Here is a 24407-nt window from a genome sequence, read left to right as displayed (position 1 = left end):
ATTGGCGGAAAACTACGGAAGTCTTGCAACAATGGGCAGATGAAGTAAATAGCCGCCATCGCCATCAGCAGCAGCGGGGCATGGCGACATTGCGGCCCCGCCAATTTGTATTTCCATTGTCACAAAGTTATATTTCTTAAAGGCTGCTTTTCCACATTTTGTTTCAAAATGAGTGGAAGCCGACGGCAATTCACCGTCACCTCCAAGAAAAAGGTGATCGAGTACGGGAAGCCCACGGCAACCTGGCTGCACAGCACGAATTTGGAGTATCCGAAAAGAGCATTCAGTACTGGCGGAGGGAGAAGCAGCGTATCACAACTTGCAGCAACCAAAGAAAACGACCGCAGCGTATCCAGAACTGGAAGACAAGGTTGCGGAGTTCGTCCGGGAGCTGCGTTTAAGATCCCTGCCTGTGACTGCTGAATACATCTGTTTGAAAGCAGCGGAGATTGCGCGCACCTCTGGACTGACGAGGGCACAATTCAAGGGCTCGCCATCCTGGGTGCGACGATTCAAGAGGAAGGGCTTTGCGCTGGACGGCCATTGACCCGCATGTTTGTCAGCACCTTATCATCACGGCACGGAGTGGCGAAATAGTGAAAGCAAGCGCATGTGTACGCATGCGTGTATCTCGTTTCTTTCGCCGCTCAGCGCCGTTAAGCGGAGACACGGCTCTTAGGAGCCGAAAATTTGCCCGAAAATCGAGTTTTCACAAATGTCATTTTCGTGTTCCTACTAACATCCGACACCTGCCTGCAACTTTTTATTTAAAAATATCTCGTATTGATGGCGTACCAGGGATTCAAAGATTCGTTGGCCCACCCACAGCCCTTTAAATTGTGGACAAATTGTGCTTATTTCGGCTGCCTATAACTCGTGAACGGCTCGCTCAACCGCGGCCATTTTGGTATCGTTGAAAAGCTTGCGCGTTTGGCTTCTTTTTATCACTCAGTAAGCAACCCTGCGCTCGCCGCCTTCACAAATAAAACTAGAAAAAAAGATGCGTGCATAGAAAGTCGTCATTGGCCAGTTAGGATCACGTGGCTACGATGGCGTCATGTTATTGGCTTAGGGCACTGGATAGGAAAATTTGGCTGGTAGAGGCACCATTTTATCTTTGGTTGCCACCGTGCCACGACAAAGATGCCTGGAGGACCGAAAAATCTCCACACTGTGTATCAGTTCGGCCGAAAGCGAGCAAAAAAATAAGAAACGTGCTAAGGGCACGACATCGCGAGACACTGCAACGGATGAGCGACTTTCGTCGCTAAGGCACCCGACAACGGCGATGAAGGTGATAGCGGTCAAACATCGCGCGGGCCTGGAACCGATGAGCAAGTGACTCGCGGTGCTGGTGCATCCGACAACGGCGGTGTATCGCGCGACTCTACAGCGGGTCAGCAAGCGATTCGCAGCGATGCTGGTGATAGCGATCTACAGACCGACGGCATCCTTCGCGCCGACTCCGGCCGTGTGATAGTTGCGGCTCGCGGCGATGCAGATAATAGCGTACTGCAGAACGACGGCATCCTTCGCGCCTACTCCGGCACTGTGAGAGTTGACGCTAGAACTGTCACGAGCAGCGAAATAGCTCAAGTGAGTGCCTGTGATCAAGTCACGCTTGATAGACTCGAGTCGACACCGGCAACAGCGCGAAAGACTGCCGTTTTCACTGATGCAAGCGACGCATCATCGGCTTCAGCCGTGGACATTGCAGCTTTATACGCGATTGTTGACCTGAACCTTGTCAATGTGCTGCTTGCTACGTTGCAGTGCAAGGTATGCGGAGGATGTGCGAAACTAGTCACGAGCGACCGTGACTACGGCCTCGCCTAGAAACTGGTCGTGTTGTGCGACAATTGTGGTGAAGTTGGGGCGCAATGCAACTCGCGCAGAGTTGATGGTGAAAAGACATGTAATCCGTTTGAGATTAACATGTTAGCCACACGTGCAATGATCAGCAGTGGAAATGGCCAAACAGCCATGAACGACATCTTCGCGTCGATGGGGCTTTCGCGCCGGGGACTCCACAATAAAACGTTTCAGCGGCACCTAAAGAAGATGCTAGAGCCTGCTGCCACCCGAGCTGCCGCGACCGTTATAGACTCGGTGTGCGGAAGAAGTCACTGAACTGTATGAGGACGTTAGTTTTGGACACAAAAAGAACGTTGCCGTGTGCTACGACGGAACTTGGTTGACAAGAGGACATTCCTCACATATTGGTATTGGAACTGTTGTTGAACTCTTCACTGGATATGTGCTCGATTACCATGCGATGTCTATCTTTTGTTTGGGCTGCGAGAATGGCCCTAAGCCAGACAGTGAGGGCTATGACCTTTGGAAGTTGAGCCACCAGTGCCAAAAAAACACAAGCTGCAAGTCTGGCCAGATGGAAGTAGATGCAGGCAAAATCTTGTTTGAGAACTCGCTTCAGCGACATAACCTTCGCTATACCACCATGTTGTGACGGTGACAGCCGCACATGCAATGCAATTAAAGAAGCGAAAGTTTACGGAAACACTGAAGTAGAAAAGGAGGATTGCATTAACCATGTGAGGAAACGCATGGGCACCGCACTCTGCAACTTATTACAGAAACACAATGGTGAAGGCAAACGAAGCCTCGGTGGCAAGGGGAGATTGACAGCTGAGCTGGTCGACAGGTTGGCTGTCTACTATGGGCGAGCCCTAAAATCACATGTTGGTGATTTGGAAGCCATGAGCCGCGCAGTGATGGCAACTTTTTATCATGTGACTTCCACTGACAGTTGCCCAAACTATGCCCTCTGCCCGGCTGGTGAGCAGTCTTGGTGCCCCCACAATGCAGCAAAGGCCAAAGGGGAGCCAGAGCCTAGGCACAAATACAATTTGCCTAGTGATGTGGCTGCAGCTCTTTTGCCAGTGTACCAGCCCTTGTCAAAAAAGAGCCTGCTGCAGAGGTGCCTGAGGGGAAGGACTCAGAATTCGAATGAGTCTCTGCACTCTGTAACCTGGAGCTTGCTAGCAAAAGGGCAGCACTGGTCTCTCGTTGCAGTACAGGCAGCTGTTGCAGAAGCTGTGCTGCGTTTTAATGCCGGCAACGAGTATGCAGCTGCAGCAGTGCTAGCAGAGCTGGACATGAATATAACACCCACTGGGTCCAGCAGGGCAAAAGAAAAGGACTTGCGGCGGAGTACAAGTTCTACCCAAAAAAGGGCAGCATCACTTGGCCTTGCTAAGGCAGTCAAAAAAAAGCACCATGACAGCATGCATCCTGACTATTCCCCTGGTTCATTTTGATATATATCGGTGGGGGGATCTGTGAATAAACGGAAATATTTTGGCCCGTTTTCTCAAAGCAGCATTTTTGATGGTGTCATAGTCTTGGAGCAACAATATATTCAGTTGTGCTTATCCTACAGCAGTAATTATTTTTTTTTGCCAGAAAGGTAGTGAATTGGTCAGTGAAGTAGGCCTAAAATATGAATAAATATCATTACAGAAAATTTCTAAAAATAATAATTTTTCCTGGCAGCTGCATTAGCTTTTACTTTGAAAATTTGGACATGCTCTAATTTTGGTCCAAATTTGTGAAAACCATTCATTCTTGCCTGGTTGGACCCCTGTATCATCCTTGATCAATTTAGTATTCAAGCATTTGCCGTAATCACCACGAACATGTCCTGAAATATTTTTTCTCGTTTTCTCAAAACGACATTTTTGATGGTAGTGTAGTTTTGGAGTGACGATATCTCTGGTTCTACTCATCTTATTGCAATAATTCTTTTTTCGTCAGAAAGGTGGACAAATTGCGAGTGCAGAGAGCAGTAGGCCTAAAATGTGAATAAATATCATTGCAAAAATTTTTTAAAAGTAATAATTTCTCCAGGGTTTCACTAATGCCTTCTGCTTACAAAAGTTTGACATGCTGTAACTTCGGCATAAATCAGTTTAGAACATTCATTCTTGTAGCACTGCAACCTCTGATCATTCAACATCATTTTGATGTACCATTCTCCTTCCTTAACAGCCAGCATTGTAGAGAGAACTTACCTCCAAATTAGTCCATACAAAAAAAACATGAATTGCTTATATTTTGAAAAGTACTTGTTGCATGGAAAAACCAATTGCATATTTGAAATCAGCATGTCAAAATACATAAGTGATGCAAGTTTTATCAAATTGTGGCCACAAATAAAAAAGAAAATCTAAGTGGGGTGTCCCCCCTTAATAAGGTGCTGACAAGCACGCGGGTCGATGGTCGCGCGATACTGCTAAACACTTGGACAGGTGCACACTTTAGCAGCATTTAAATAAATACTGTCACCACTGTGCAACTGGCTGAGTCGCATTTGTTTCAAGGTAAGGGCGTCTTTCGGTACTTTTGCTATTGAAAAATATTTTTTTTTCATTTTTAGAATTGGTTAGTTGGGGGTTGACCTATATAGTCGCCGACAGATTTTCCGGACTCCAAAAATTTGGACATGCCCGATTATTCGGTCAGCTTCGCGGCACCGCCATTCTCCCCATAGACCATAATGTATAACAACTGCCGAAAGTTCGGACACCTTGCAACCTCTCGTCTGATTTTTCACACACTCCTTGAGCCAACTCGATCGAGGACATCATGCACCGACTCTGACCGGCGCATAGTTCAACTTGCTCAACGCCATTTTTGTTTTGAACGGAGCCTCCTTGCTGCCCCATGAAGTGGCGCTACTGGAAATCCCCACTCATCATCATCGTTTCTGCCTGGTTCGATAGAGTGGCCGTACAGCAGTTCCGGTTTCAGCTGAGTAAGCCATGTCAAGACAATCCAGCAGCTGATTTGTTTCTTACTCGCACAACGCTGCGAGCAGGCCACGTTTTTCGTTTGTATGACTGGTGTCGGCATGGTGGTGTTTGCTTTGTGTGCTGTGTCGAGGTTTCGGTGATCAACGCGGCGTGCGGAAACATCGCGTCAAGTGTCTAATGGCGCCGACAGTGCCCGCGCAGACTGCGCTGGGGAATGCCGGCAAGCGGGTGCTGGGAAGCCTAAGATATGTCGCCTTCCAATGTGCTCCCTGCTGACGCGGAAAATGTTCTGCCGAGACCTGTGCAGTGGTTCCATTGTGATTCCGGACACCGTCTCATTTGACAGTTTCACAGGTGCTGACACTGCTGTACTGACATGCGCAGAACTCGACGACGGCGAGATCATTCGTCAGGTTTCTGCTGCACCGCCGAACGATGACTCCGAGTCGGAGGATGACGCACCATGTGCTACGCTGCCGTCGCACGTGGAGCGTGCACAAGCAGTGACTGTGCTTTCAGCCGCCTATAGTGACCGTACAACCCTCTCCGAGATTCAGGCTTATCTGATTGCGCGTAAACGGAACAGCGTGCAACGGCACACTCACGATTTCTTCAAGCCTACTGCCGAGCCCGAATAAGTGCGTGGAAATAAAGGATTTCATTTTTTTTTCTTAATCTCCTTTTTCGGACACCTGTTTATTCGGACATTTCCGCAGTCCCCGTGACGTCCGAATAAACGGTCGGCGACTGTATTCTGGTCCGACCTATAGTCCAGTTTTTACGGTACCCCTGTCCTGTGCCAACCGATTCCAGCTTGCACCTGCAAATTTCCCAATTTCATCACCCCACGTACTTTTCTGCCGTTCTCGACTGCGCTTTCCTTCTCTTGGCACCCATTCTATAACTTTAATGGTCCACCAGTTATCTATCCTATCCATTACATGGCCTGTCTAGCCCCACTTTTTTCTCTTAATGTCAATTAGAATATCGGCTATCCCCGTCTGCTCTCCAATCACCACCACTCTCTTCCTGTATACAGAACTATAGATCTTTCCATCGGGCAAGAGAGCACCTGCTCTCTGAACAGTTGCACACGAGGCATACGCAGCTACCTCTGTGTTGCTTTACGGACCTCTAAGTGTAGTTACAATAGTCCAGAGGGCACTGTGGATACACCCAGAGTGCTATTGTAGGAAATGTCTGTAGCGTTTCTCGGTGGATACATACCCACTTTATGAACCATTATTTATTTACCTTTAGACGTAGCATACACAAGCTCCCACCAATTTGGAGCAGCAGACACTGACAAGCAGCACTGTCTGGATAAAAGGGGCAATTTTTGTAGAGAAGACAAAAGACAAACTTGCCTTATTTAACTTCCACATCCAAACCGTAAACCAAATACAGTCGAACCCACTTATAACAACATTCAAGTGACACGAAAAGTCCATTGTTATAACTGATAATTGCTATAACTGGGTTGCACGAAAAAATCAATAGGGGGTTGGAATTGCTGATGTGAGAAAACTATAATGGCAGGAAGGCCAGTGCCCCTCCCCACCACCTTCCTCAATCCGGCTGCTGATTGCATTCACTCATTTAACTGCTTCCTGGGCGCTCCGATCACGTGTAACAAGTCGCGGCTGTCGGCATTAAGGAATGGCACTGCTATAACAACTGCAAAGAGGTCACGGGTGGCAAGCAATATGCGAGCACCGGCGAGGCATCGCTTTGGTGGCCCCAAAAGGGGCCTTTTAAAAATTACGAGAAGGCTGCCGCGGCAGCCTGTCAGCTTGAGACATTCAGAAGAAACGCTGAGGAGAGATCGCCACAAGCACCTTGCCACATACTTCTCACTGGCTTTCACGAGAAAGGCCTATGTCCATCAGGCGTGCACGCTTTACACGAAGCTTCCAAACATCCTTCTTTAAGGCATCCAAGTGCTCCACATAGTGCAGTGGAAGGTTCCTCGCAAAAACAAAGCCCTGTAGGGACTGAATCATCTGCCACGTCTTCTGTGAGGACTACGCTGAGGCAGCCTGCCCTACCACGTCATTGTTGCCACCGCTATCTGATGCAAGCACATTCGCAATGACCGTCTCATCAGAAGCACTTAGTTTCCAAATCTATAGTCGTGCGCTTTCTTTTCACTGGCAACATCATGCATTGCCGATGATCAGCGGGTGGATCAGCCATCTTCCGTTTCGGCGGCAAGACAAGTAAGGCTGAGAAACCGTGTGGCCAGGAACGATTTCGACGCAACGAACAAAGACGAACATGAGTGATTAAGCTGTTTGCAGAACTGCACTGAATGATGAGCCAGCGAGCAACATACGCAACATACGAGCAATCTGTTAGCGGTGCAGTTGGCACGGTCCATTTGTGTTTAGGCGGGAGGGGCAGCATAGACCTATGGGCGCAGCCCATTCGTGTTTGGAGGGGTGGAAGGGCGACGGGAGAGAGCTGCGTGGAGATGGCTGGAAAATGATCGCGCGGCGGCTGTTGGAGCAGCGGCCCATCGTGCAGATGGCACGAATTTCTCGTTTTCTTTTTTCCTTTTGAAGGATTTTGCATCTTACTACATTTCGGCTTGGACACCCAGCAGCCAGACTTCGTTATAACCGTTAATGCAGCATCGGGGCTTTCTAATAAGCGGGTTATTTCACCATGGAAAACATACAAAAGTTGATGGTGCAGCAGCTTCTCATTGTTATAACCAATATATTGTTAAAACTGGTATCGTTATAGGCGAGTTCGACTGTATGTCACAATTCCTATTTTTGCATATCTGGCCATTTTCTCTGCACAAAAAGTAAAAAGGCCCTAGATGAAACCTTGCTTAGAAATAGATAGCTTTAGCAGATCGTTCACTGTCCACTCTGCTCAGACCGGTGTATGTTAACAATTTGCAAACAGCTGCTCAGCGGAACACTAGTAATGAGCGCATGCACTGCGCTAAAACCAGCAGCGAAGCATAGAATGTTGTCCATTTTCCGCTATGAAACCGACTGAGCCGAACATGAGAGTATGTCTACTACTTGGTTTTTTTGCCATCGCACAACCAAGCTGAGAGCGCATTGCTAGCCCCTGTGGGAGTCACCTTTGTTAAATAAGCAAAATCAACGCAGTTCATGCAGCCACCGGTGCACGTGAAGTGTGAGTGGAGCAAAGCATAAGAAAGGCTCTGCCGAAACTGTCGAAGAAGGAGGAATAAACGTTCCTTGAGCGAAACAGCAAGAAAGTGTCATTTCTTTGCCCTAGGTGGACGGCCCTCTCAGTCCAGAAAGCCGGTGGCTAATGCCGCAGCCCGGGCCCGGTCCACCAGACTTTGCTGATCTCCCAGGCTCTGTGCCGTTAACGTTGCCTTCCACGTTTCTTGGATGGCTTGCAGCAGTTCTGAAGCTTCATCTTGACTCTTTTTCTCAGTGTGGGCATACTAACACCACGTGTTGGAGGGGGTCTAGTACATCACAAAATCGGCATTGGTATGATAATTTCATGAGGTGCACCCAGAGCATGATAATTCCATGGTCATACTTATTCGTTTGTAGTCTTTCGAGAGTGGTGGCTTCTTCCTTGCTTACTTTTTGATGTGGTAGTGAATACTGCCTTCTTTCCAGTCGGTAGTGCTGCAATACTATGGCTTAGTTAGTTGGAATGTCTTCCGCCCCTGTTGCTTTCCAGGGCCCGTGCAGCAGGAAGTCCCGGCTGGTAAGCTCTCAGGCGGCAGGCAGCATGTGATGTGGTGCTTCGCTTCCTGCCAGGTGTTCATTGCCTGGAGTCCATGCAATGTAGGTTTCGGGGGAGTTGTCTTATTTCTTTTAGAATCTATACTTCCGTGGCAGAAATCCGACCTTTTGTAGGTTTCTACACATGGTTTGTGAGCTGCTCCTTACGATGGCTGTATCCTTGCATGTGGCAATGCCGAGGACGATGGCCAATTCCTCTGCCATTTCTGGCTGGTATGGTGACAGTGACTAACTCATTCCTTTGATTGTTGGTCACATTAATTGTGTATGCTCTTCAACCTGGGCACTTTTTCGCAACTGTTTATTTCTTTTCCCTTAGAAGCAATAACTAACTCGAGCACAATTAAATACATCACGAGTTTGCACAGGAAATCCAATGTCACATCTGGTTTTCATCGTTGTGTCATTTCTGACTTGCCAATCCTCTTACATTATGGCAAGAAGGTCCCGTTCAACATTTCATGAGTCTAATCTACGAAATTGGCAGAATGCATGTATCATTAATGTCCCTCTAATGAAATCTGCCTGTGACATACAGGCATAAAATTGCTGTAAAAAATTGTCAAGAATGCTACAATAACAGCTCATAGCTGCAGCGAAGAACGCTTTTTTCTACTAAATTTGCAACTCAAGTTACTGCATTGCCTTGGTGCTAAATTTTGCATCTGTTGCACCTCTACATAGCATGCACTAAAAGGGCACCCCGAATGAGACTGTTGAAAGCACTTACGCTTAGGCTCCTCATCATCACTGCTCTCCTCAGCAGCAGAGTTTCCATCCTCCTGTTTGTCCTCTGGAGGGGCCTTCTCTTCTGATGCAGCCTGAATGGTTCAAGAAGTGTTCTGCTAGTGACAGTCTATGTGCCTCTCCATGCAGACATGCCGTGTTGGCAAATCGAAAATAACCTTTTATTTTTTTTTAATTAAGGCAGCTTTGCCCAGAGTGCCTAGCAGTGGCACCATAAAGAAACTCGACCAAATGGCCTTAGAAAACAGCCAATGCTGACAGCCAAGAATCAAGACAGTATTGGAGAACTGTTACTTGTAATTCTCTATTTATATTCCTTGGTTTCAGTTCGAAGTAAGATGAAGCCCTGTTGAAATTATTCACTGCATTAATTCTGTCAATTCTTTATCACAGCAACTTCCTTTGTTGGCTAGCAATAATCTTTTCACATGAACTGATGAAAATGCAACTACACACCATTTCATACATAGAAGGCAATGCTACAAAAGCTACACAAGTAGTTCAGTAGCCCATGTTTTGCAATGCAGTTGCTTTTATCTGCAACGCCTTCTAAAAAATAAACTGCTTTATATAGGGCAAGCTCTCAGTAGTATGAACGTCGGTTTAACGAATATTTCAGGATACCAAACTTTTAGAAAATCCACGGAAGTTTTCCTATGCCGTCAATGCAAAAGTATTTCAGTTAAACAAATTTCTGAATAGCGAATATTTCAGTTTAGCAAACTTAATCAGTGGACCCAGGCTCATTTCTGAAATCAGTTCAACGAAGTTTTGCGCTCTGCAGCGCTGATGTAGCTGATGCCCGCCGCCCCTAAATCATCCCTCCCATGGAGGCCATGTGCAGTGCGAGTGAGCTGGTTACCTGTCCTGAACTATCAGGTCTGCAATTTGTTTCCAGTGTTTGTCCAGAAGAAGAGTGCAACAGGGAATGTGCAATGGCAGAGGCAGATTCAAATGCTGTAATTCTAGCCGAGGCTGTAGGATGCCTTGGAAAGTTGCAAGACCATGACTCAGCAAGCAGCTGTACCAGAGGAAGTGCACAGAAACATAGGTTCTCTGGACAGCTTTGTTACTTTTTGCACTTTTAAGAGCAGCAGAGCATTTTTTTTTTTTTTTTTTTCAAAATGAGATGGGCAGCAACGTAACTGTTCGTGTATATTGATACATAACTCCATAAATTGCATTTCACACTTTTGACTATGTCTGCTGTTCCATATTCTAGTGAATATTCAGTTTAGTGAACTTCCAGTTAAGTGAACTATTTTCTTGGGTCCCTTGAAGTTCACTCAAGTGAGAGTTATTACTTACAGATGCGAATTCAGGTAAAATTTCATATAACTTGTGCACCTTTATATTTCCAGTATGTGGTGTGCTATGTTTTGGTTGTGAATGCACGTGATGTGCTGAGGTGGCTGGTTGCACAAACAGGTCACTGACCGTTTGGTGGTGAACATGACCAGTCCTTCATCACCATGTAATCAACACATATTTCTTGGCATAAGTATGTAACTTAATTCATGACACATGCCTATATCTTTCTTTCGTAGATGGACAATTTCTTTTTTTTTTTTGTAGCAGACGCAAGCAGGGATAGAAGCGTTTCATAGTGTTGCCTGCTATGTATGAAACTGAGTGTAGCTGTGTTTCTCCCCCTTTCTAGTTTCATGAAATTGTGCTTAGTTGTAACAATAGTTACATTTGGCAAAGCACTGGCACTTGCTGCATTTTAGGAGTTAAGGTGCAAGTCGCATAACTGGTACTGGCTAGCAGTCAACATGCTCACTCGGTGCACTAGCCACCCAAGGTCAAGTACCGAGGCATGGTAGGATCTACTTTTTTAAGCCCACAAGTCATATCAGTTACATTCAACACTGTATATCAGTTTGAGCCAGGGAAGTCTCCACAACCACTGTAGCTGTAAAATTAGCACAAGAAGAGCAGAAAGTCTAGCTAGGTTTTAGATATATCCACACGGTGGTTAACATCGTTTTGCAGAGTATATGACAATGATGCACACTTCTACACAACAATGGACGTGTTACAACTATATTGGAACTCTACTACATTGGAAAAAAGAGTGCAGCCAGCTTATGAACGATACCCTGCAGCAGAAATAAAATGACGGCAGCACATAGTGCGCTCAGCTAATAAAGAAGCGGTCCCGGGAAACAAAAGTCAACACTCCCCGCCCACGGAGTAGATCTGATGTCGAATTACCGAACTGGATGGCTTAAAGTGCTAGGACAGCGCTGCTCAAAACTAAGCTCGTATTTGAAGGTGCATACCATTGCCAACGGTGTCTGCGGCCTTTCTATACGTGCTCGAAGCGATTTATTTTAGCGAACTCGCGTCCCTAGATGCCGCTGTCGTTTTATTCTGACAAGGCACACATGTTTTCCACGCGGCAAACTGCGAAAACTGCTTTGCAAGAAGTTGCGCATTACTCGATTGCAGCTGCGTGTGCGTAGAATCGGGCACTTAACAGTAGCGGCCAAACTTGCGCTTATACTTTTTTTTTTTTCGACGACACGTGGTAACACCACAATTCTTGATCCGGTGCGGTTCTGGGTGAGAGCAGCGACGGTTATAATAAAGGATGCTTCCGCAATAAGCAACTGCGGAGTGCTGCTGCTTTAACATTAGGTCGCGAACAACTGTCTACACAAGACAGACAACGCGCAAACAGCGCAGGACACAATCGCGGAAGTCCCACTGTCGTCGCACTACCTGCATCATGCCAACAGGCGTTCGATGGAAGCGCGTTTCTACCTCCGCAGCGCTTTGGTAGCTCAACTGATGAGTGAGCACGACCACACGCCGCTTTATAATCCGGAGACTCAATGACAAATTTCAAACAGAAACTCAGGTAATATAACGCGCCGCACAGCACGGCGAGGCAACGACGGACGACTACGCGCTAGGCCTAAGGAAGCTGCCCGCGCACAGCTCCTTTTGCCATTGTTTTTAACGGGATCTAGTCCTAGCACGAATCGCGTAAACTGCGCGCCGCCGGCCGTGTGGCTTCCGCTCCGGAACTCTGTCAGTGCGTCCCGCAACATCGATAGCGCCCGAAGAGTGAAAGCTGCTACGTATGCAAGTATCACGGTGCTTTTAACTCACATTTTTCACGTTGTTTTCAACCGGCACGCTTTCCGATTCCGACATCACGGCTGCACCCCGGTCTTCAAGCTGCATTCAAAATGGCGGGTAAACGAGTTCGCGGTGAATCCGACCAATCGCAAAGTCGCGCAAGCGGCGCTCAAGACAGCTAGCAGATAGGTCAAAAAGCTCATTTATTATCACTATACTTTCATTAAAACGCTTTCTGCCGTTGTATGTAGTGCTATTGCAATTTGAAAGTTTGTTTTCTCTTTCTTCTATAGACGACGCCAGGGTTATAATGCAAATGCACTTCGCAGCGCGAAATTTAAAATTCACAAGTAGGCAGTGGTTACTGTTCTTTGCTCCTTATCCTGCAAAGCTGATATCTTTCTGCAAAACTTTAGAGCGCTAAAGAGTAATCACGCTCCTATATAATGCTCCATAAAAGCTGTATAATATTTGTAGATTGGTTAATCAAGAAAATGTAGCAACGAATACATGCCAGGAAAGACCACGCACGAAAGTACCAAATGCCGCTAGCAAAGTTGTATACGTGATTCCGCTATCCTACCTCCCGCGGTGGCTTAACGGCTATGGTGTTGCGCTGCTAAGTACGAGGCACGGTAAACATCCCCTGGTGGTCAAAATTAATCAGGAGTCCAACGCTGTGCGTGCCTCATAATCAAATCGTGATTTTGACTCGTAAAACCCCAGAATTCGTTTCGCTGTCCTGTGGTCGATATATATCACGTGGGCCAGACCAATGCCTGCCAGTCGCGCCGTTGTAACAACGACCGCCTGAGGGAGCACGCAAATTATTTGAAGGGTTCGATAGGCAGCAATTTCGCTGTGCATTGTAACAATTGCAAGTGTGACCCGTCAGATCAAATTGTGTGAAATTACCGTGGGCAGAGCGCCCGGAAAAAACTTGAAGCCTTTTGATGTGAAAGCATTATATATGCCCCGTTACGCGAAAATCCGGCGTTGTAGTCGGCGGCGTGACCGAACGATGGTACTAAACATGGTCGACGGCAAATAGTAAAAGCACATAAAAAAATACTCGAATTGACGTCAAATTTCTCAGGGAGGTTCCGTAAACAAAGTAAATTAATACAGCAACAACTTGAGTTGGGTGAGTTGGTTCATCTTGAGTAAAACTTGAAGCAGCGCGAGGAAGACGACGATCGAAAACAAACACAACAGGACGAGCGCTGTATGGAACAAGGAAGGAGGGTTCGTCGTGAAGAATTTCAAAGCAGTCCAATTCGATCCGAAAAAACAACAAAAATCTGCTCTTAAGCTACTTGCAGAACTTAACCTTCAACCGTTAAAGAAGCTCACTAGCAAAGCAGAATCTGGGTTCCTGGAAGTGTTTTTTACGTGCAAAACACACAATCCGAACCACCCGTTAAGGGCTAATGTATCCGAAAAGACGTCGTGGCAGTTGCACGTGGGACGTTTTTTGCAAGGCCATCTAAAGAAGCTGCCGGTGAATGACCCCTACCGAATGAGAAGTTCATAAGAATTTTTGAGTGATCTAAGGGGACCTTAAGCAAAACGAGAACAAGACAAAAGCGGGAGCCAACGTTTCGACAAGTGGACTCGTCTTTTTCAAGGCGACACATACTTTCCTCGGCCAGTTAACCTGTGCCAATATTTAGAAAGAAAAAAAAAAAACCCGAGAGCTCCAGAGAAATTGTACCAACTGCATAGTAGTGGCAGTCGTGCGTACTTACAGCCTGTATTTTTCATTACGAAGTATTATTTATTAATTGCATTTAATTAGAACATCTTTTAATAATTGCTTGAATCGCAAATTATATATATATATATATATGGCGAAGGCTGGTCCACCAGCCGAAAACGTTAAGTAAAAGAAGTCTTCCAGAAAGTTCGTCGTCTCTTTCCTGCGTATATATATATATATATATATATATATATATATATATATATATATATATATATATATATATATATATATCATCAGCCTGGTTATGCCCACTGCAGGGCAAAGGCCTTTCTCATACTTCTCCAACTACCCCGGTCATCTACTAATTGTGGCCATGTTGTCCCTGCAAACTTCTTAATCTCGTCCGCCCACCTAACTTTCTGCCGCCCTCTGCTACGCTTCCCTTCTATTGGAATCCATTCCGTAACTCTTAATGATCATCGGTTATCTTCCCTCCTCATTACGTGTCCTGCCCATGCCCATTTCTTTTTCTTGATTTCAACTAAGATATCATTAACTCGAGTTTGTTCCCTCACCCAATCTGCTCTTTTCTTATCCCTTAACGTTACACCTATCATTCTTCTTTCCATAGCTCGTTGCGTCGTCCTCAATTTAAGTAGAACCCTTTTCGAAAGCCTCCAGGTTTCTACTGACACCAAGGACAACATATGGGAAATTACTTGGGCTCAATAAATGAAATATAGAAACGATAAATTAATGGAAATACATAAATACCTAAGAAAGTGGATGGGGAAACGGCGCCGCGGTAGCTCAATCGGTAGAGCATCGCACGCGAAGTGCGAAGTTTGTGGGCTCGGTCCCCACCTGCGGCAAGTTGTTTTTTCATCCACTTTCATTAATTTATCGTTTCTTTATTAAGCCCAAGTAATTTCCCCTATGTTGTCCTTGGTGTCAGTGTTTGTTGGCTTCTTATGATATGAATATATATATATGTAGTCTCTTGGTGGTGTAATCTTCTTTCGTGTAATAGGGGGCTCTCTGCTTCTGCGCAAAAACGAGATAGTGTAATCATCACGATGCCGACTAGTGTAGGGGCCGTACTTGTTCTTCTGCAGTTTTGACTATAGCGCTTGCACGGGACCGAACCTTTTGGTCGAAGTGGTGCCGGCGCAGCCTTGACTTATGCACAGCCCGGGCACCGAACGCGACTGCTTCTACGTTGAAATTTTTTTCTTCCAGATTTTGGGCTGCCAAGTTGCGGGTCTTACACGAGTCTATACGGTGCATGTCTGCTGAATATTACCAATCACCATTTTTCCCTTCTTTGTCGTTTTTTGCGAATGTTCGAAGCAAGTAGCAATAGACACGTTCCTGGTCAGCGCAGTGTCGTCTGAACGGCGCTTGCAGCTTGAACGGCGCTCGAAGTCCTCCACGAATGGTGCCCTGCACCGTGCGCATGCCGACTCCTCCGGGTTCGGTCCACTCGGCCGCTTCAGGTGCGCACAGCTCCAACCCAACGCTTCGGTCTTTAATACACGACGGCAGTGAAAGTGCACGCTGCGTATGCACCACCACCGCCGGCACCGTGAATTAAGCGAAACCAGAAGCTTCTTGGTGCCAGTATGGGAGCTGGCTCTTTTATTGCGCCACGAATGGGGAGCACACAGTCAGCATTCTTACAGCACAGCATACACAGGCCGAACAGTGATTGTCTTGCCGCGCGCAAAGGCCTGCGCTGTATACGTCAACGATTCCAAACTGGTGCAACGACACACAGGGGCAAAAGATACGTCTTCTCGCGAACACCGCCGTCCGTGACATTGCGCAGTGCGGGAAAGTGCACGGAATGTTTTGCAGTGCGGCTGAGCGAAGGACGTCCGCGGACGCAATTCAGCTGTGGCCTGCTCGAACAATAAGAAAACTGGACTGCTCGCACGTGGCGTCGTGCATGCATGCCGTTGTAGGCTTTCCATTTCGCCGTAAAGGTGAGAGGTTGTGCTGCACGGATAATAATAATAATATCAAAGTGGCGATACGCCGATTACAAACATTGCACGATCAAAATTTATTGACAAGCTTTACATAAAATTTGGCAATATTTTAAATTTTCATGCTGTGGTTGCAAATAATTCTTTTTCGGAAGGCATATTAAATTCCTAATAGCATACGAACAACCAAGCAATACGCTGCAGTGTAGGGGCAACAACAATACACGTGACACTCTGTAGCAGCGGTTCCCACGTTGGGTTCAGCGAACGGCACGTTATGGTTCCGCCAGCGGCAAGAACGAATCTTACCCTGTATAGGAAAGCAGGCGGGATCCCCCGAGGCCAGGAAGTTTGGGAACGCCTGCTCTAAGGAATTAAGGAAAGTTTAACGAATTATGAATGAATGCACTTTTGACAATTCGGTTGCTTCCTTTATATGAACGTCCGACAGAGCGCTTGCGACGCAGCTTATAATGCGCTAGTTTAGGGAGAACCGGAAAATTTCGTGTCTTCTTTTTTTTTTTCGTATGCAAGGGGTGGCTTGCTTTTTTCACAAGTCAACCATCATCCCAAAACGTGGACGCTTTTCTGCTGCCTGTCCGCGGTGCCTTCCTGCATAGGCGTCTGAGCGTTCGTCCGTGACAGCAGAGCACAAGCGGCAACAAGGAAGCGAAGTGCTCACAACAATAGTGACAGCTGTCGTCATATGGCGCAGCCTAAGAAATGTAAGATTACTCACGAAGTATTGCCCTATTCGTGATGCACCAGCATCGTGGTCCTGCATGAATGACGTCACTGCAAACGGTCTGTAAGTGTTCTCAGCGCCACCTGAGCCAAATTTATACCAGCACTGTTTGTCCAAAGTGCTATAGCGAGGACAAAAAGTGCGAAGCAGCAAGGTGTTGCACCAGTTTGGGTGTTAAGAGTTCCGCGTGTAAATGTCGCACTTCTCAAGGCTCTCAAGAACGATGTATACGGGTTGTAAAGATAACACAGATTGTCTTCCCGCAGATATTCACAGAGTGGATGATTGTCTCAGAAACGCAGCAAGATGTGTGCCGTCTTTCAACATGCCTCGAAGAAACTCTCAAAAAGCTACAGGATATGTAATATATATATATATATGTATAACAACAACACATACCCTTGTCAACCTCCTTTTGAGGTTCGTGATTGTCTCGAGAACGTCCGAAAAGTGACCTATGTGAGTGTAAAGTATGCATGACATACACGCGTCAAGAGTTTCAGAAAATGCCACGATAAGGCGAACAATTATTGTCGACAGCCTGGCAGAAGTAATATGTGTGCAAGTGATTGTCTCGGAACGCGCCGAAAAAAGGCTCGGCATAGCTCGCTTGGAAACGTCAGTCGCGGAGCTTTCCCAGCGTTGCGAAACGCCGCTCCTAATTCGTCCCGTACAGTGCCCAGTGTGTAACTGCAGCAGACGTGGTGACGCAGTGCATGGCTTTGGCGTTGCCCGAAGTCGCTGGTTCGCATCCCGGCCGCATTTCGATGAGGCGAAATGCAACGACGGCCGTGTATATACGGGCACCGCCCAATGGGTGCACGTTACAAAGAGGTGGTCGGAGTTAATCCGGAGTGCTCGCATTACGGCGTGCCTCGTCTCTTGGTTTTGGCGCGTACAACCTGATAATTTTTCATGTGTACGGTTTGCTCCCGATGCGATGGAAGCGACGCTTGATGGCTGCGTCACCGCTAACAGCCAACGAATTTCGTGCTTCAAAACGAAAATAAAGGTCAATAATATAGACTAGACACTATAAACTTAGAACGTTCGGACCTAGTCGAATGTGTATTCGCTACTTCGGCAGACGCTACCGAACTATGAAAAACTATCGAACATGAAGTTAGTCTATTCCCGCACACAACCGTTCATCCGCGATGATTTCAAACTCGACAAGTAACACACTGCGCGAATACACTATACAAGAAGGGCAGCAAGAAAAAACAGGAGATCGCGTAGTCTTTCTTTACGCCCTTGTACATTACGTAGTGCGCTACACTTGTTCAGTATGAACCTCGACTATTCCGAAACAGAGTACTTCTGTAACGGATTTCAAACTCTGCCAACTCCCGCCATCAAAGTTTCGGGATAGATAAGTTGTGTACTTGTGAGCTGGAATGGACCAATAATCTGACACCAAAATTATCAATGGATTACCAGCTTATATATGTTAACAAATCCGCATTGCTTCACAGTTTTGGGCCGTTCAGCATGCTGATAATAAATCGGTCTACGTGGAGTTTCCAAACTGAATATGAACTTCAACAAAGATTTCGAAGCGAGAGTTCGAAATGAGACGTTTCGCGACTCCAGTTGCTGAAGAGTCATTGCACATACTGGCACAGTACTCTGGCATGCTACACACTCTTTAGCGACCTTGAGTTGATTATTTCACCTTTTATTCCCTTTGCCCAGCACAGGGTAGCCAGCCTGCACTTACACTGCATGACTATAGCCTCCCTGTCTTTCCTCCCCTTTTGTCTCTATTTTTAGTTGATTGTCATTTATCCTCAATATGCATGACAGCGGCTCTCCGGAACCGAACCAAAGTTCAATGGAGACTTGTCTGAGAAAAAGACTGCCGGTGACGCTGATTGTCATCCGCAGTAGGAGAAATGTGCTTGTCTTGAAACATCTTGCCGCGGCCACTTTCAGAACGTCGAACAAACGCCGGTCGACCTTCGACACTGCATGACACCATTCTATGAACTGCGGCACAAGGCAGGATCGAAGCGAAACCCGTACTAGATAGATTGCCTAAGGTGCAGTGGCGTAGCCGGAAATTTTCTTTCGGGAGGAGGGGCAAAAACTGTGATTGTGAAGAGGAAGAGGCGCTATTTTCTGCAGCCTTTTAAGGAGCACGACTCAGCGTGATGGGGAGTGAAGGGATAGGGAAACTGGGAAGACCACATGCTAACACAGAAATTCCGACTGGGTGGGGGGGGGGGGGGGGAGGCATGCACCCGGTGTACCTGACTACGCCACTGCTAATGTGACACCCAAACGAACGAAAGAAACGCACATGTTGCTACTCGGTGAGCCCGCGCCGATACCGTGGTCTCAAAGGAATAAATGAAACGTACCGCTCCATAAAAATGTTCTAATCTCATCTCTATCTTAATTTTTGTTTTCATGGCCGCAGTTTACAGTTACGACCAACGCACTGAAATACGAAGCAGAAAAAAAAAAAAGGCGGTCGTTTGCTTTTCTGGCTTCGTGTTTTGGCACATTGGTCACAATTGCAAACGTTTAGCAACTAGCCCGGCTTTCAGTTCAGTCCACGACTTCGTGGTCATCAAGCAAGAGCTAAGAAGAAGTCTGGCCATCACCGACATGCCATACGCATCAGGTCGCCAAACACTGCGTTCAAGAGCAAAGACTACCGACGTGTGAAACGGCCTCCGAAGTATTTCCAAGCAGGATAGCAAATAAATGTCCCGAATTTGTCAGCGATTTCGTGAACCAGCAATGTCCCAGCGAAAAGTCCCGTTCCGTTCCGTCATCAGAATCAATACGATACAATGCGGATATAATTCAGGATCAGTACGATATAATGTGGAGAAATAATCTTCAGATTTCGGTCATTGAGACAGTGGTCGCGTTGATTAGGAACACTGCATCCTCTAACAGCGGATTGGAACGGAGTTCGCTGCCAAGGGTAACGCGTTAATTAACGTTGTGTCAGCGACCCCTGGTGAGCATGCTCTAATCAGTGCCGCCGAGAAACCACCCACATGCGTAGCCCTCGCCGAAACGAGCCGACTGCTGCAGTAAGGCGTCCATAACAGCAGTGATTAGTGCAGGATTCTTCGATCGCTTGCTCATCAGAATGCACTCGAAGCCTCACTGATTTACTTGTTGAGTGGTGTGGAGGAGGAGGCGCTTTCTTTCTACCTCATACATAAACCGCAACGACTGTTGTAAGAGACGTGAGCGAACTCTGTAAATGTATAGACTGACAATGAACTGCCTCTCACTACCGAACTCTTGGGCAAAATGCCAAGCTGTCTTTAGGAGGCCTTGCCATTAACTACAGTCCTGGCAAGGAGCGGCCTCCCGTCTCTGCCTTGTAATAAAGGGCGGCAAACGTGATGCTAAATCAGACATGCGCGTATACGACAAGTCGGTGCTCGCTTGAACAGTGTGAGGACTACTTCAGTCGCCATAAAGAAAGCATCTTTGCATGCTCTCCTTTTTCGGGATAAGAGTCCTCTGCAAAGGAACAAACGTAAGTCCCGCATCGGCATGCGGGCGTCGAGTCACTGTTCGGGCCAGCCAAAGTCTCTGCCCATGAGGTGGTAGAACTCCCGGTTGAAGGGCGCGAAGAACTGGCGCAGCCGACTCACCACGGGCCCCGGCACGTGCGGGTGCCGGCGGCCCTTGCTGTCGTTGAGGCAGCGGGTGTCGTTGGGCCGCGGCCGCAGGCAGTAGAAGCCCTTGGTGCGGTTGAAGTACAGCGCGCCGCTCGGGATGAGCGCCGGCAGCGCCAAGAAGGCCTCGACGCGGCGCAGCTCCCGCAGCGGGTCGCGCACCAGCCGGTCGCCGTCGACCACGTGCAGCTGGCGTCGCGGGAAGTGCGACAGCCACCGGCGCACGTGCACCGCGTACATGCTGGTGCGCACGGGCCGGTACTCGGCGTTCACGGCGCCGTCGGGGAGCAGGATGAGCCGCTCGAAGGGCGGCGCGTCCTCGCGCTGCAGCTGGCGCCGGTTGGCGGCCAGCTGGGCGTAGTCGGACACCAGGCGCACCACGGGGTCCCGCACTATGAGCAGCAGCAGCAGCGAGGCGTTCATGGCCCAGACGCGACCGGGCGCCGCCTCGGTGACGAAGTACGCGGGCGACTTCTCCACGGTGAGCTGGTCGGCGCGCGACGCCGGCATCCGGCGCCGGTACCAGTCCAGGCCTAGGGCATACCGTTCGTCGTCGTCGAAGAAGTGCACCTCGTCGGGCGCCTTCTGCACGGACGGGTGCAGCGCCAGGAACTCGAGGAGGGCCCGCGTGCCGCACTTGCGAGCGCCGATGATGACGCACTGCGGCAGGCGCCGCCGTAATTCTGAATCGGCCGCCGCCGCTGCTGCTGCTGGGGCGGGCGGCGGCGCCGCTGCAGCGGCGTACAGCTGCCGCGCGGCCCAACTCGTCGCGGGCGGCGGCGGCGGCACGAGCAGCTGCGCCGCCAGGAAGCAGGTGCCGCAGGCGACGGCCACGCACAGCGCCAGCAGCCGCGGCCGGTTCGAAGACGACTCGGCCTGCAATCGGCGCACGATATTCTGTAATTGTAGGGCTGCATTAGATACACGAGTGAGGAACTGATGTGCACGTAAGCTGTGGACAACGGAACGGCGAGCGCAGTCGAGGGCAAGGTTGGAGTGATAGGAAAATCTGTAGGTATAGAGGTGGTTGACCTAAGTGTAATTCTCTGATCAGGTACTAGCCACGTAGGCTGTTGATACAATTAAGAAGAGTGTAGGATTGGGCTTGTTGGTAAAACATGCTTTAATGTTCAAATAACAACGTAGGGACAGCAGAGGGGACAGAAGAGAGAACATAGCGATAACTTCCAACAGTTTATTTTCTTTTCAGAAAGCATAGCAAATTTTACAGCCACACATTACCAACCACGCGCAGAACATCGCGACAAAGCCATACGAAATTCAACGTGGCATCGACAGCCCGAGGTATCTGACCTCCTTGTCAGTTAGCGCGACAGAGGGGGTGCTGACCTTTTATTTTCTTTCCTTTTGTATTGTATTTTGCACCGCTTTCCTTCTGTATCCGAAGAAAAGTGCTTCTTGACGATGTTCGGCAACTTTTCGGTGGTTTCACTTCTTCTCAAGGACACGGGACGAGAGTCTGCAAAATCCTGAAGGCTGAAATGCAGAGGCAAGCACGGTTGTACAATGAGTACTTGTGTGCTCATCTACACGCCACCAGCCGTCCCGCTGCGATGCTGCAAGGAAGCCTCGAAAACTTCGTCGAACTGTTTCACAGTCTACCGGCTCCCTCTGGAAGACCCAACCGGCTCCCTCTGGAAGACCCAACTTCTTCAGCTTCGTACTGTTGTGCGTATGAGACAGCTATCGCCCGATTGCGTGCTTCATAACCCGGGAAACTTGGATTTGTCCCAGCCCGTCACCGATGCGCTTTCTCTGGGACCTAAGTTCGCAGTTGAGCCGAAGCGTTCCCCGCCGGAGCTCCTGGCTACGGTCAGGCAAGTCTGCCAGCGTGCTTCTGAGCACTAGTAATGCGTAGCAGACGGTGTTGAGGTCCTGTTCTAAAGGGCATGTCCAATTAAAAAAAAAATTTCTCTTGAAGTTTTCTTCCCTGCGAAAACTCATAAAGTTGACATGCCTTTTAGGCTTACGTTTCAGAAAATGACACCTGGCAAAAATGTGTCGCTCTTTTCTTACAGAAAAACATAAATTGTTTAAAAGTTGGTGATCCGTTTCTTTTAAAAAACTCTGGTGCAGTCCAGCAATTTGTCAGCTCACGATGCAATGAAAACCTGTTTGCCTTTTCAGTTGACGTCAAGGACCTTTATTATTATATACCACATGTTTCACTACTTCACTGCATTGATGAATTTGGCCCTTCAAAGTTCCAGACTCAGTCTGGTATCAGTGTCAGTGGTTTATTTAGAATCACTTCGCTTTTATCTACAGTCGACTTACATCCATTGGGATGGTAAACCTTGCCTCCAAAATGAAGGCATTGGCATCGGATCATGCATCGCTCCCCTATTAAGTGACTTGTTTCAAAATTTGACAGATCTGTGTCGGATGCTTTTATCAACACTAACGTCATACGTGGACGACTCTCTCATTTTTCTTGACAGTGATGCCAGTTCGTACGAGTCTGATGCTCTTTTAGTTCTTCACACAGTGCACAAATGTTTTAAAGCACTAGAACTAACCCATAAACTAGAAGAAAGAGGTTTAACCGAGGGGCCCTTTTTATTTGTCACATCATAAGAAGCCAACAAACACTAACACCAAGGACAACATAGGGTAAATTACTTGTGCTTAATAAATGAAATAAAGAAACGATAAATTAATGGAAATGAAAGTGGATGAACAAACAAACAACAACTTGGTTGTGGGGTCGTTCCGCACCTGCAGGTGGGGAACGATCCCACAACCTTCGCATTATGCATAACGCATAACATAACGAGGGTCTCGAATCCGGCAACATTGATGCCTTCAGGTAGCAAGTGTGGGTTTATTGACCGGTTGCCTTCACCCCCCCCCCTCACCCCAACAAAAAAGATCACGTTCTCGTGACGCCTGCGGCAGAAAGAATCTTCCACGTCCGCCGCCGAGGTTTGTGACTGATGACGCTGGCTAACACTCCCAGGGTTCTACTAGGAAACATAAATACCCTCAAAAGTGGATGGGGGGGGGAAACGGCGCCTTGGTAGCTCAGTTGGTACAGCATCGCACGCGTAATGCGAAGGTTGTGGGTTCGTTCCTCACTTACGGCAAGTTGTTTTTTTTCATCATTTCCATTAATTTATCATTTCTTTATTTTATTTATTAAGCAAAAGTAATTTCCCCTATTTGTCCTTGGTGTAAGTGTTTGTTGGCTTCTTATAACTAACTCATGAATTTTCTGAGAATTACCTAATAAGGTTCCTAGACGTTAAGCTATTTTTGCACGAAAACCGTTCTTGTTGGATGTACTGCCCACGTGGCAACAAGCCACTTCTTCCATTCAACTCCGCGCACTCTAAACTTATGAAACGTGGCACTGTTAGCTCATGTTTCAAAAACTCTTTAAGAAACTCCTGCGAACATAAAATGATCGACAGCTTTCGTGAGCAGTCTGAACGGTTAACTTCGGCAGGCTATCCATCTCTCGTACAAGCTTCTGTTGCTGAAGGTCTGCGGCGCAGCTATACATCCGTGGTGAATGAAAATTCAGATGGAGCAACTCGGGATAGACAAAACATTGCGGTAATCCCATACATGCATAGAATCGCGCACAATCTGAAAAAGGTCGCTCAGCGTATCAACGTCAGCGTTGACTTCTCTGTCCCAGAAAAATCAGGCAACCTGTGCAAAATAACCATCCCAGCATATCGGCACAAACGAGGTTGCCTTATCACGCAAAATAATAAATTCATAGATTGCACAAACAACGTGCTGTATCGGTGACTACCGATACAGCACGAGACTACCGATATCTGTATCGGATCCCCCTTTCCTGTGGTAAATATTACATCGGACAGACGGGCCGCTGCGTTAATTAAAGAACATACAATGTTGACCGCGCTAAACAGGGTTGGCTTTCTGCCCACTGTTGCATGTGTCGATGTAAGCCAAGATACAAAAAGTTTAG

At 47.6% G+C, this 24407-nt stretch overlaps 2 protein-coding genes across 3 annotated transcripts in view; both read right to left on the bottom strand.

The window, feature by feature from the left end:
- LOC126526952 (uncharacterized) overlaps window positions 1-12483 on the bottom strand; it is a 146704-nt gene extending 134221 nt beyond the window's left edge. For both annotated transcript variants that reach the window (XM_050174662.2, XM_055068457.1), the window contains exons 1-2: window positions 12389-12483; window positions 9252-9342 (exon numbers count right to left, since the gene is read on the bottom strand). In XM_050174662.2, coding sequence (XP_050030619.1) covers window positions 9252-9342; window positions 12389-12463 — 166 coding nt within the window. In that variant the 5' untranslated portion in view covers window positions 12464-12483. The remainder of the gene's footprint in view (window positions 1-9251; window positions 9343-12388) is intronic.
- Window positions 12484-15668: 3185 nt separating this feature from the next.
- Window positions 15669-22747, bottom strand: LOC126527454 (heparan sulfate glucosamine 3-O-sulfotransferase 1-like). The gene is made up of 2 exons (XM_055068744.2): window positions 22742-22747; window positions 15669-21475 (listed from the first exon to the last, which is right to left on the bottom strand). The coding sequence occupies exons 1-2, from the start codon at window positions 22745-22747 to the stop codon at window positions 20333-20335; spliced, it is 1149 nt and encodes a 382-aa protein (XP_054924719.1). The 3' UTR covers window positions 15669-20332.
- Window positions 22748-24407: the final 1660 nt, after the last annotated feature.

Source organism: Dermacentor andersoni, chromosome 9 (genome assembly GCF_023375885.2).
Source record: "Dermacentor andersoni chromosome 9, qqDerAnde1_hic_scaffold, whole genome shotgun sequence".
Lineage (NCBI taxonomy): Eukaryota > Metazoa > Arthropoda > Arachnida > Ixodida > Ixodidae > Dermacentor > Dermacentor andersoni.
This window is presented reverse-complemented; position numbering and strand designations above follow the sequence as displayed.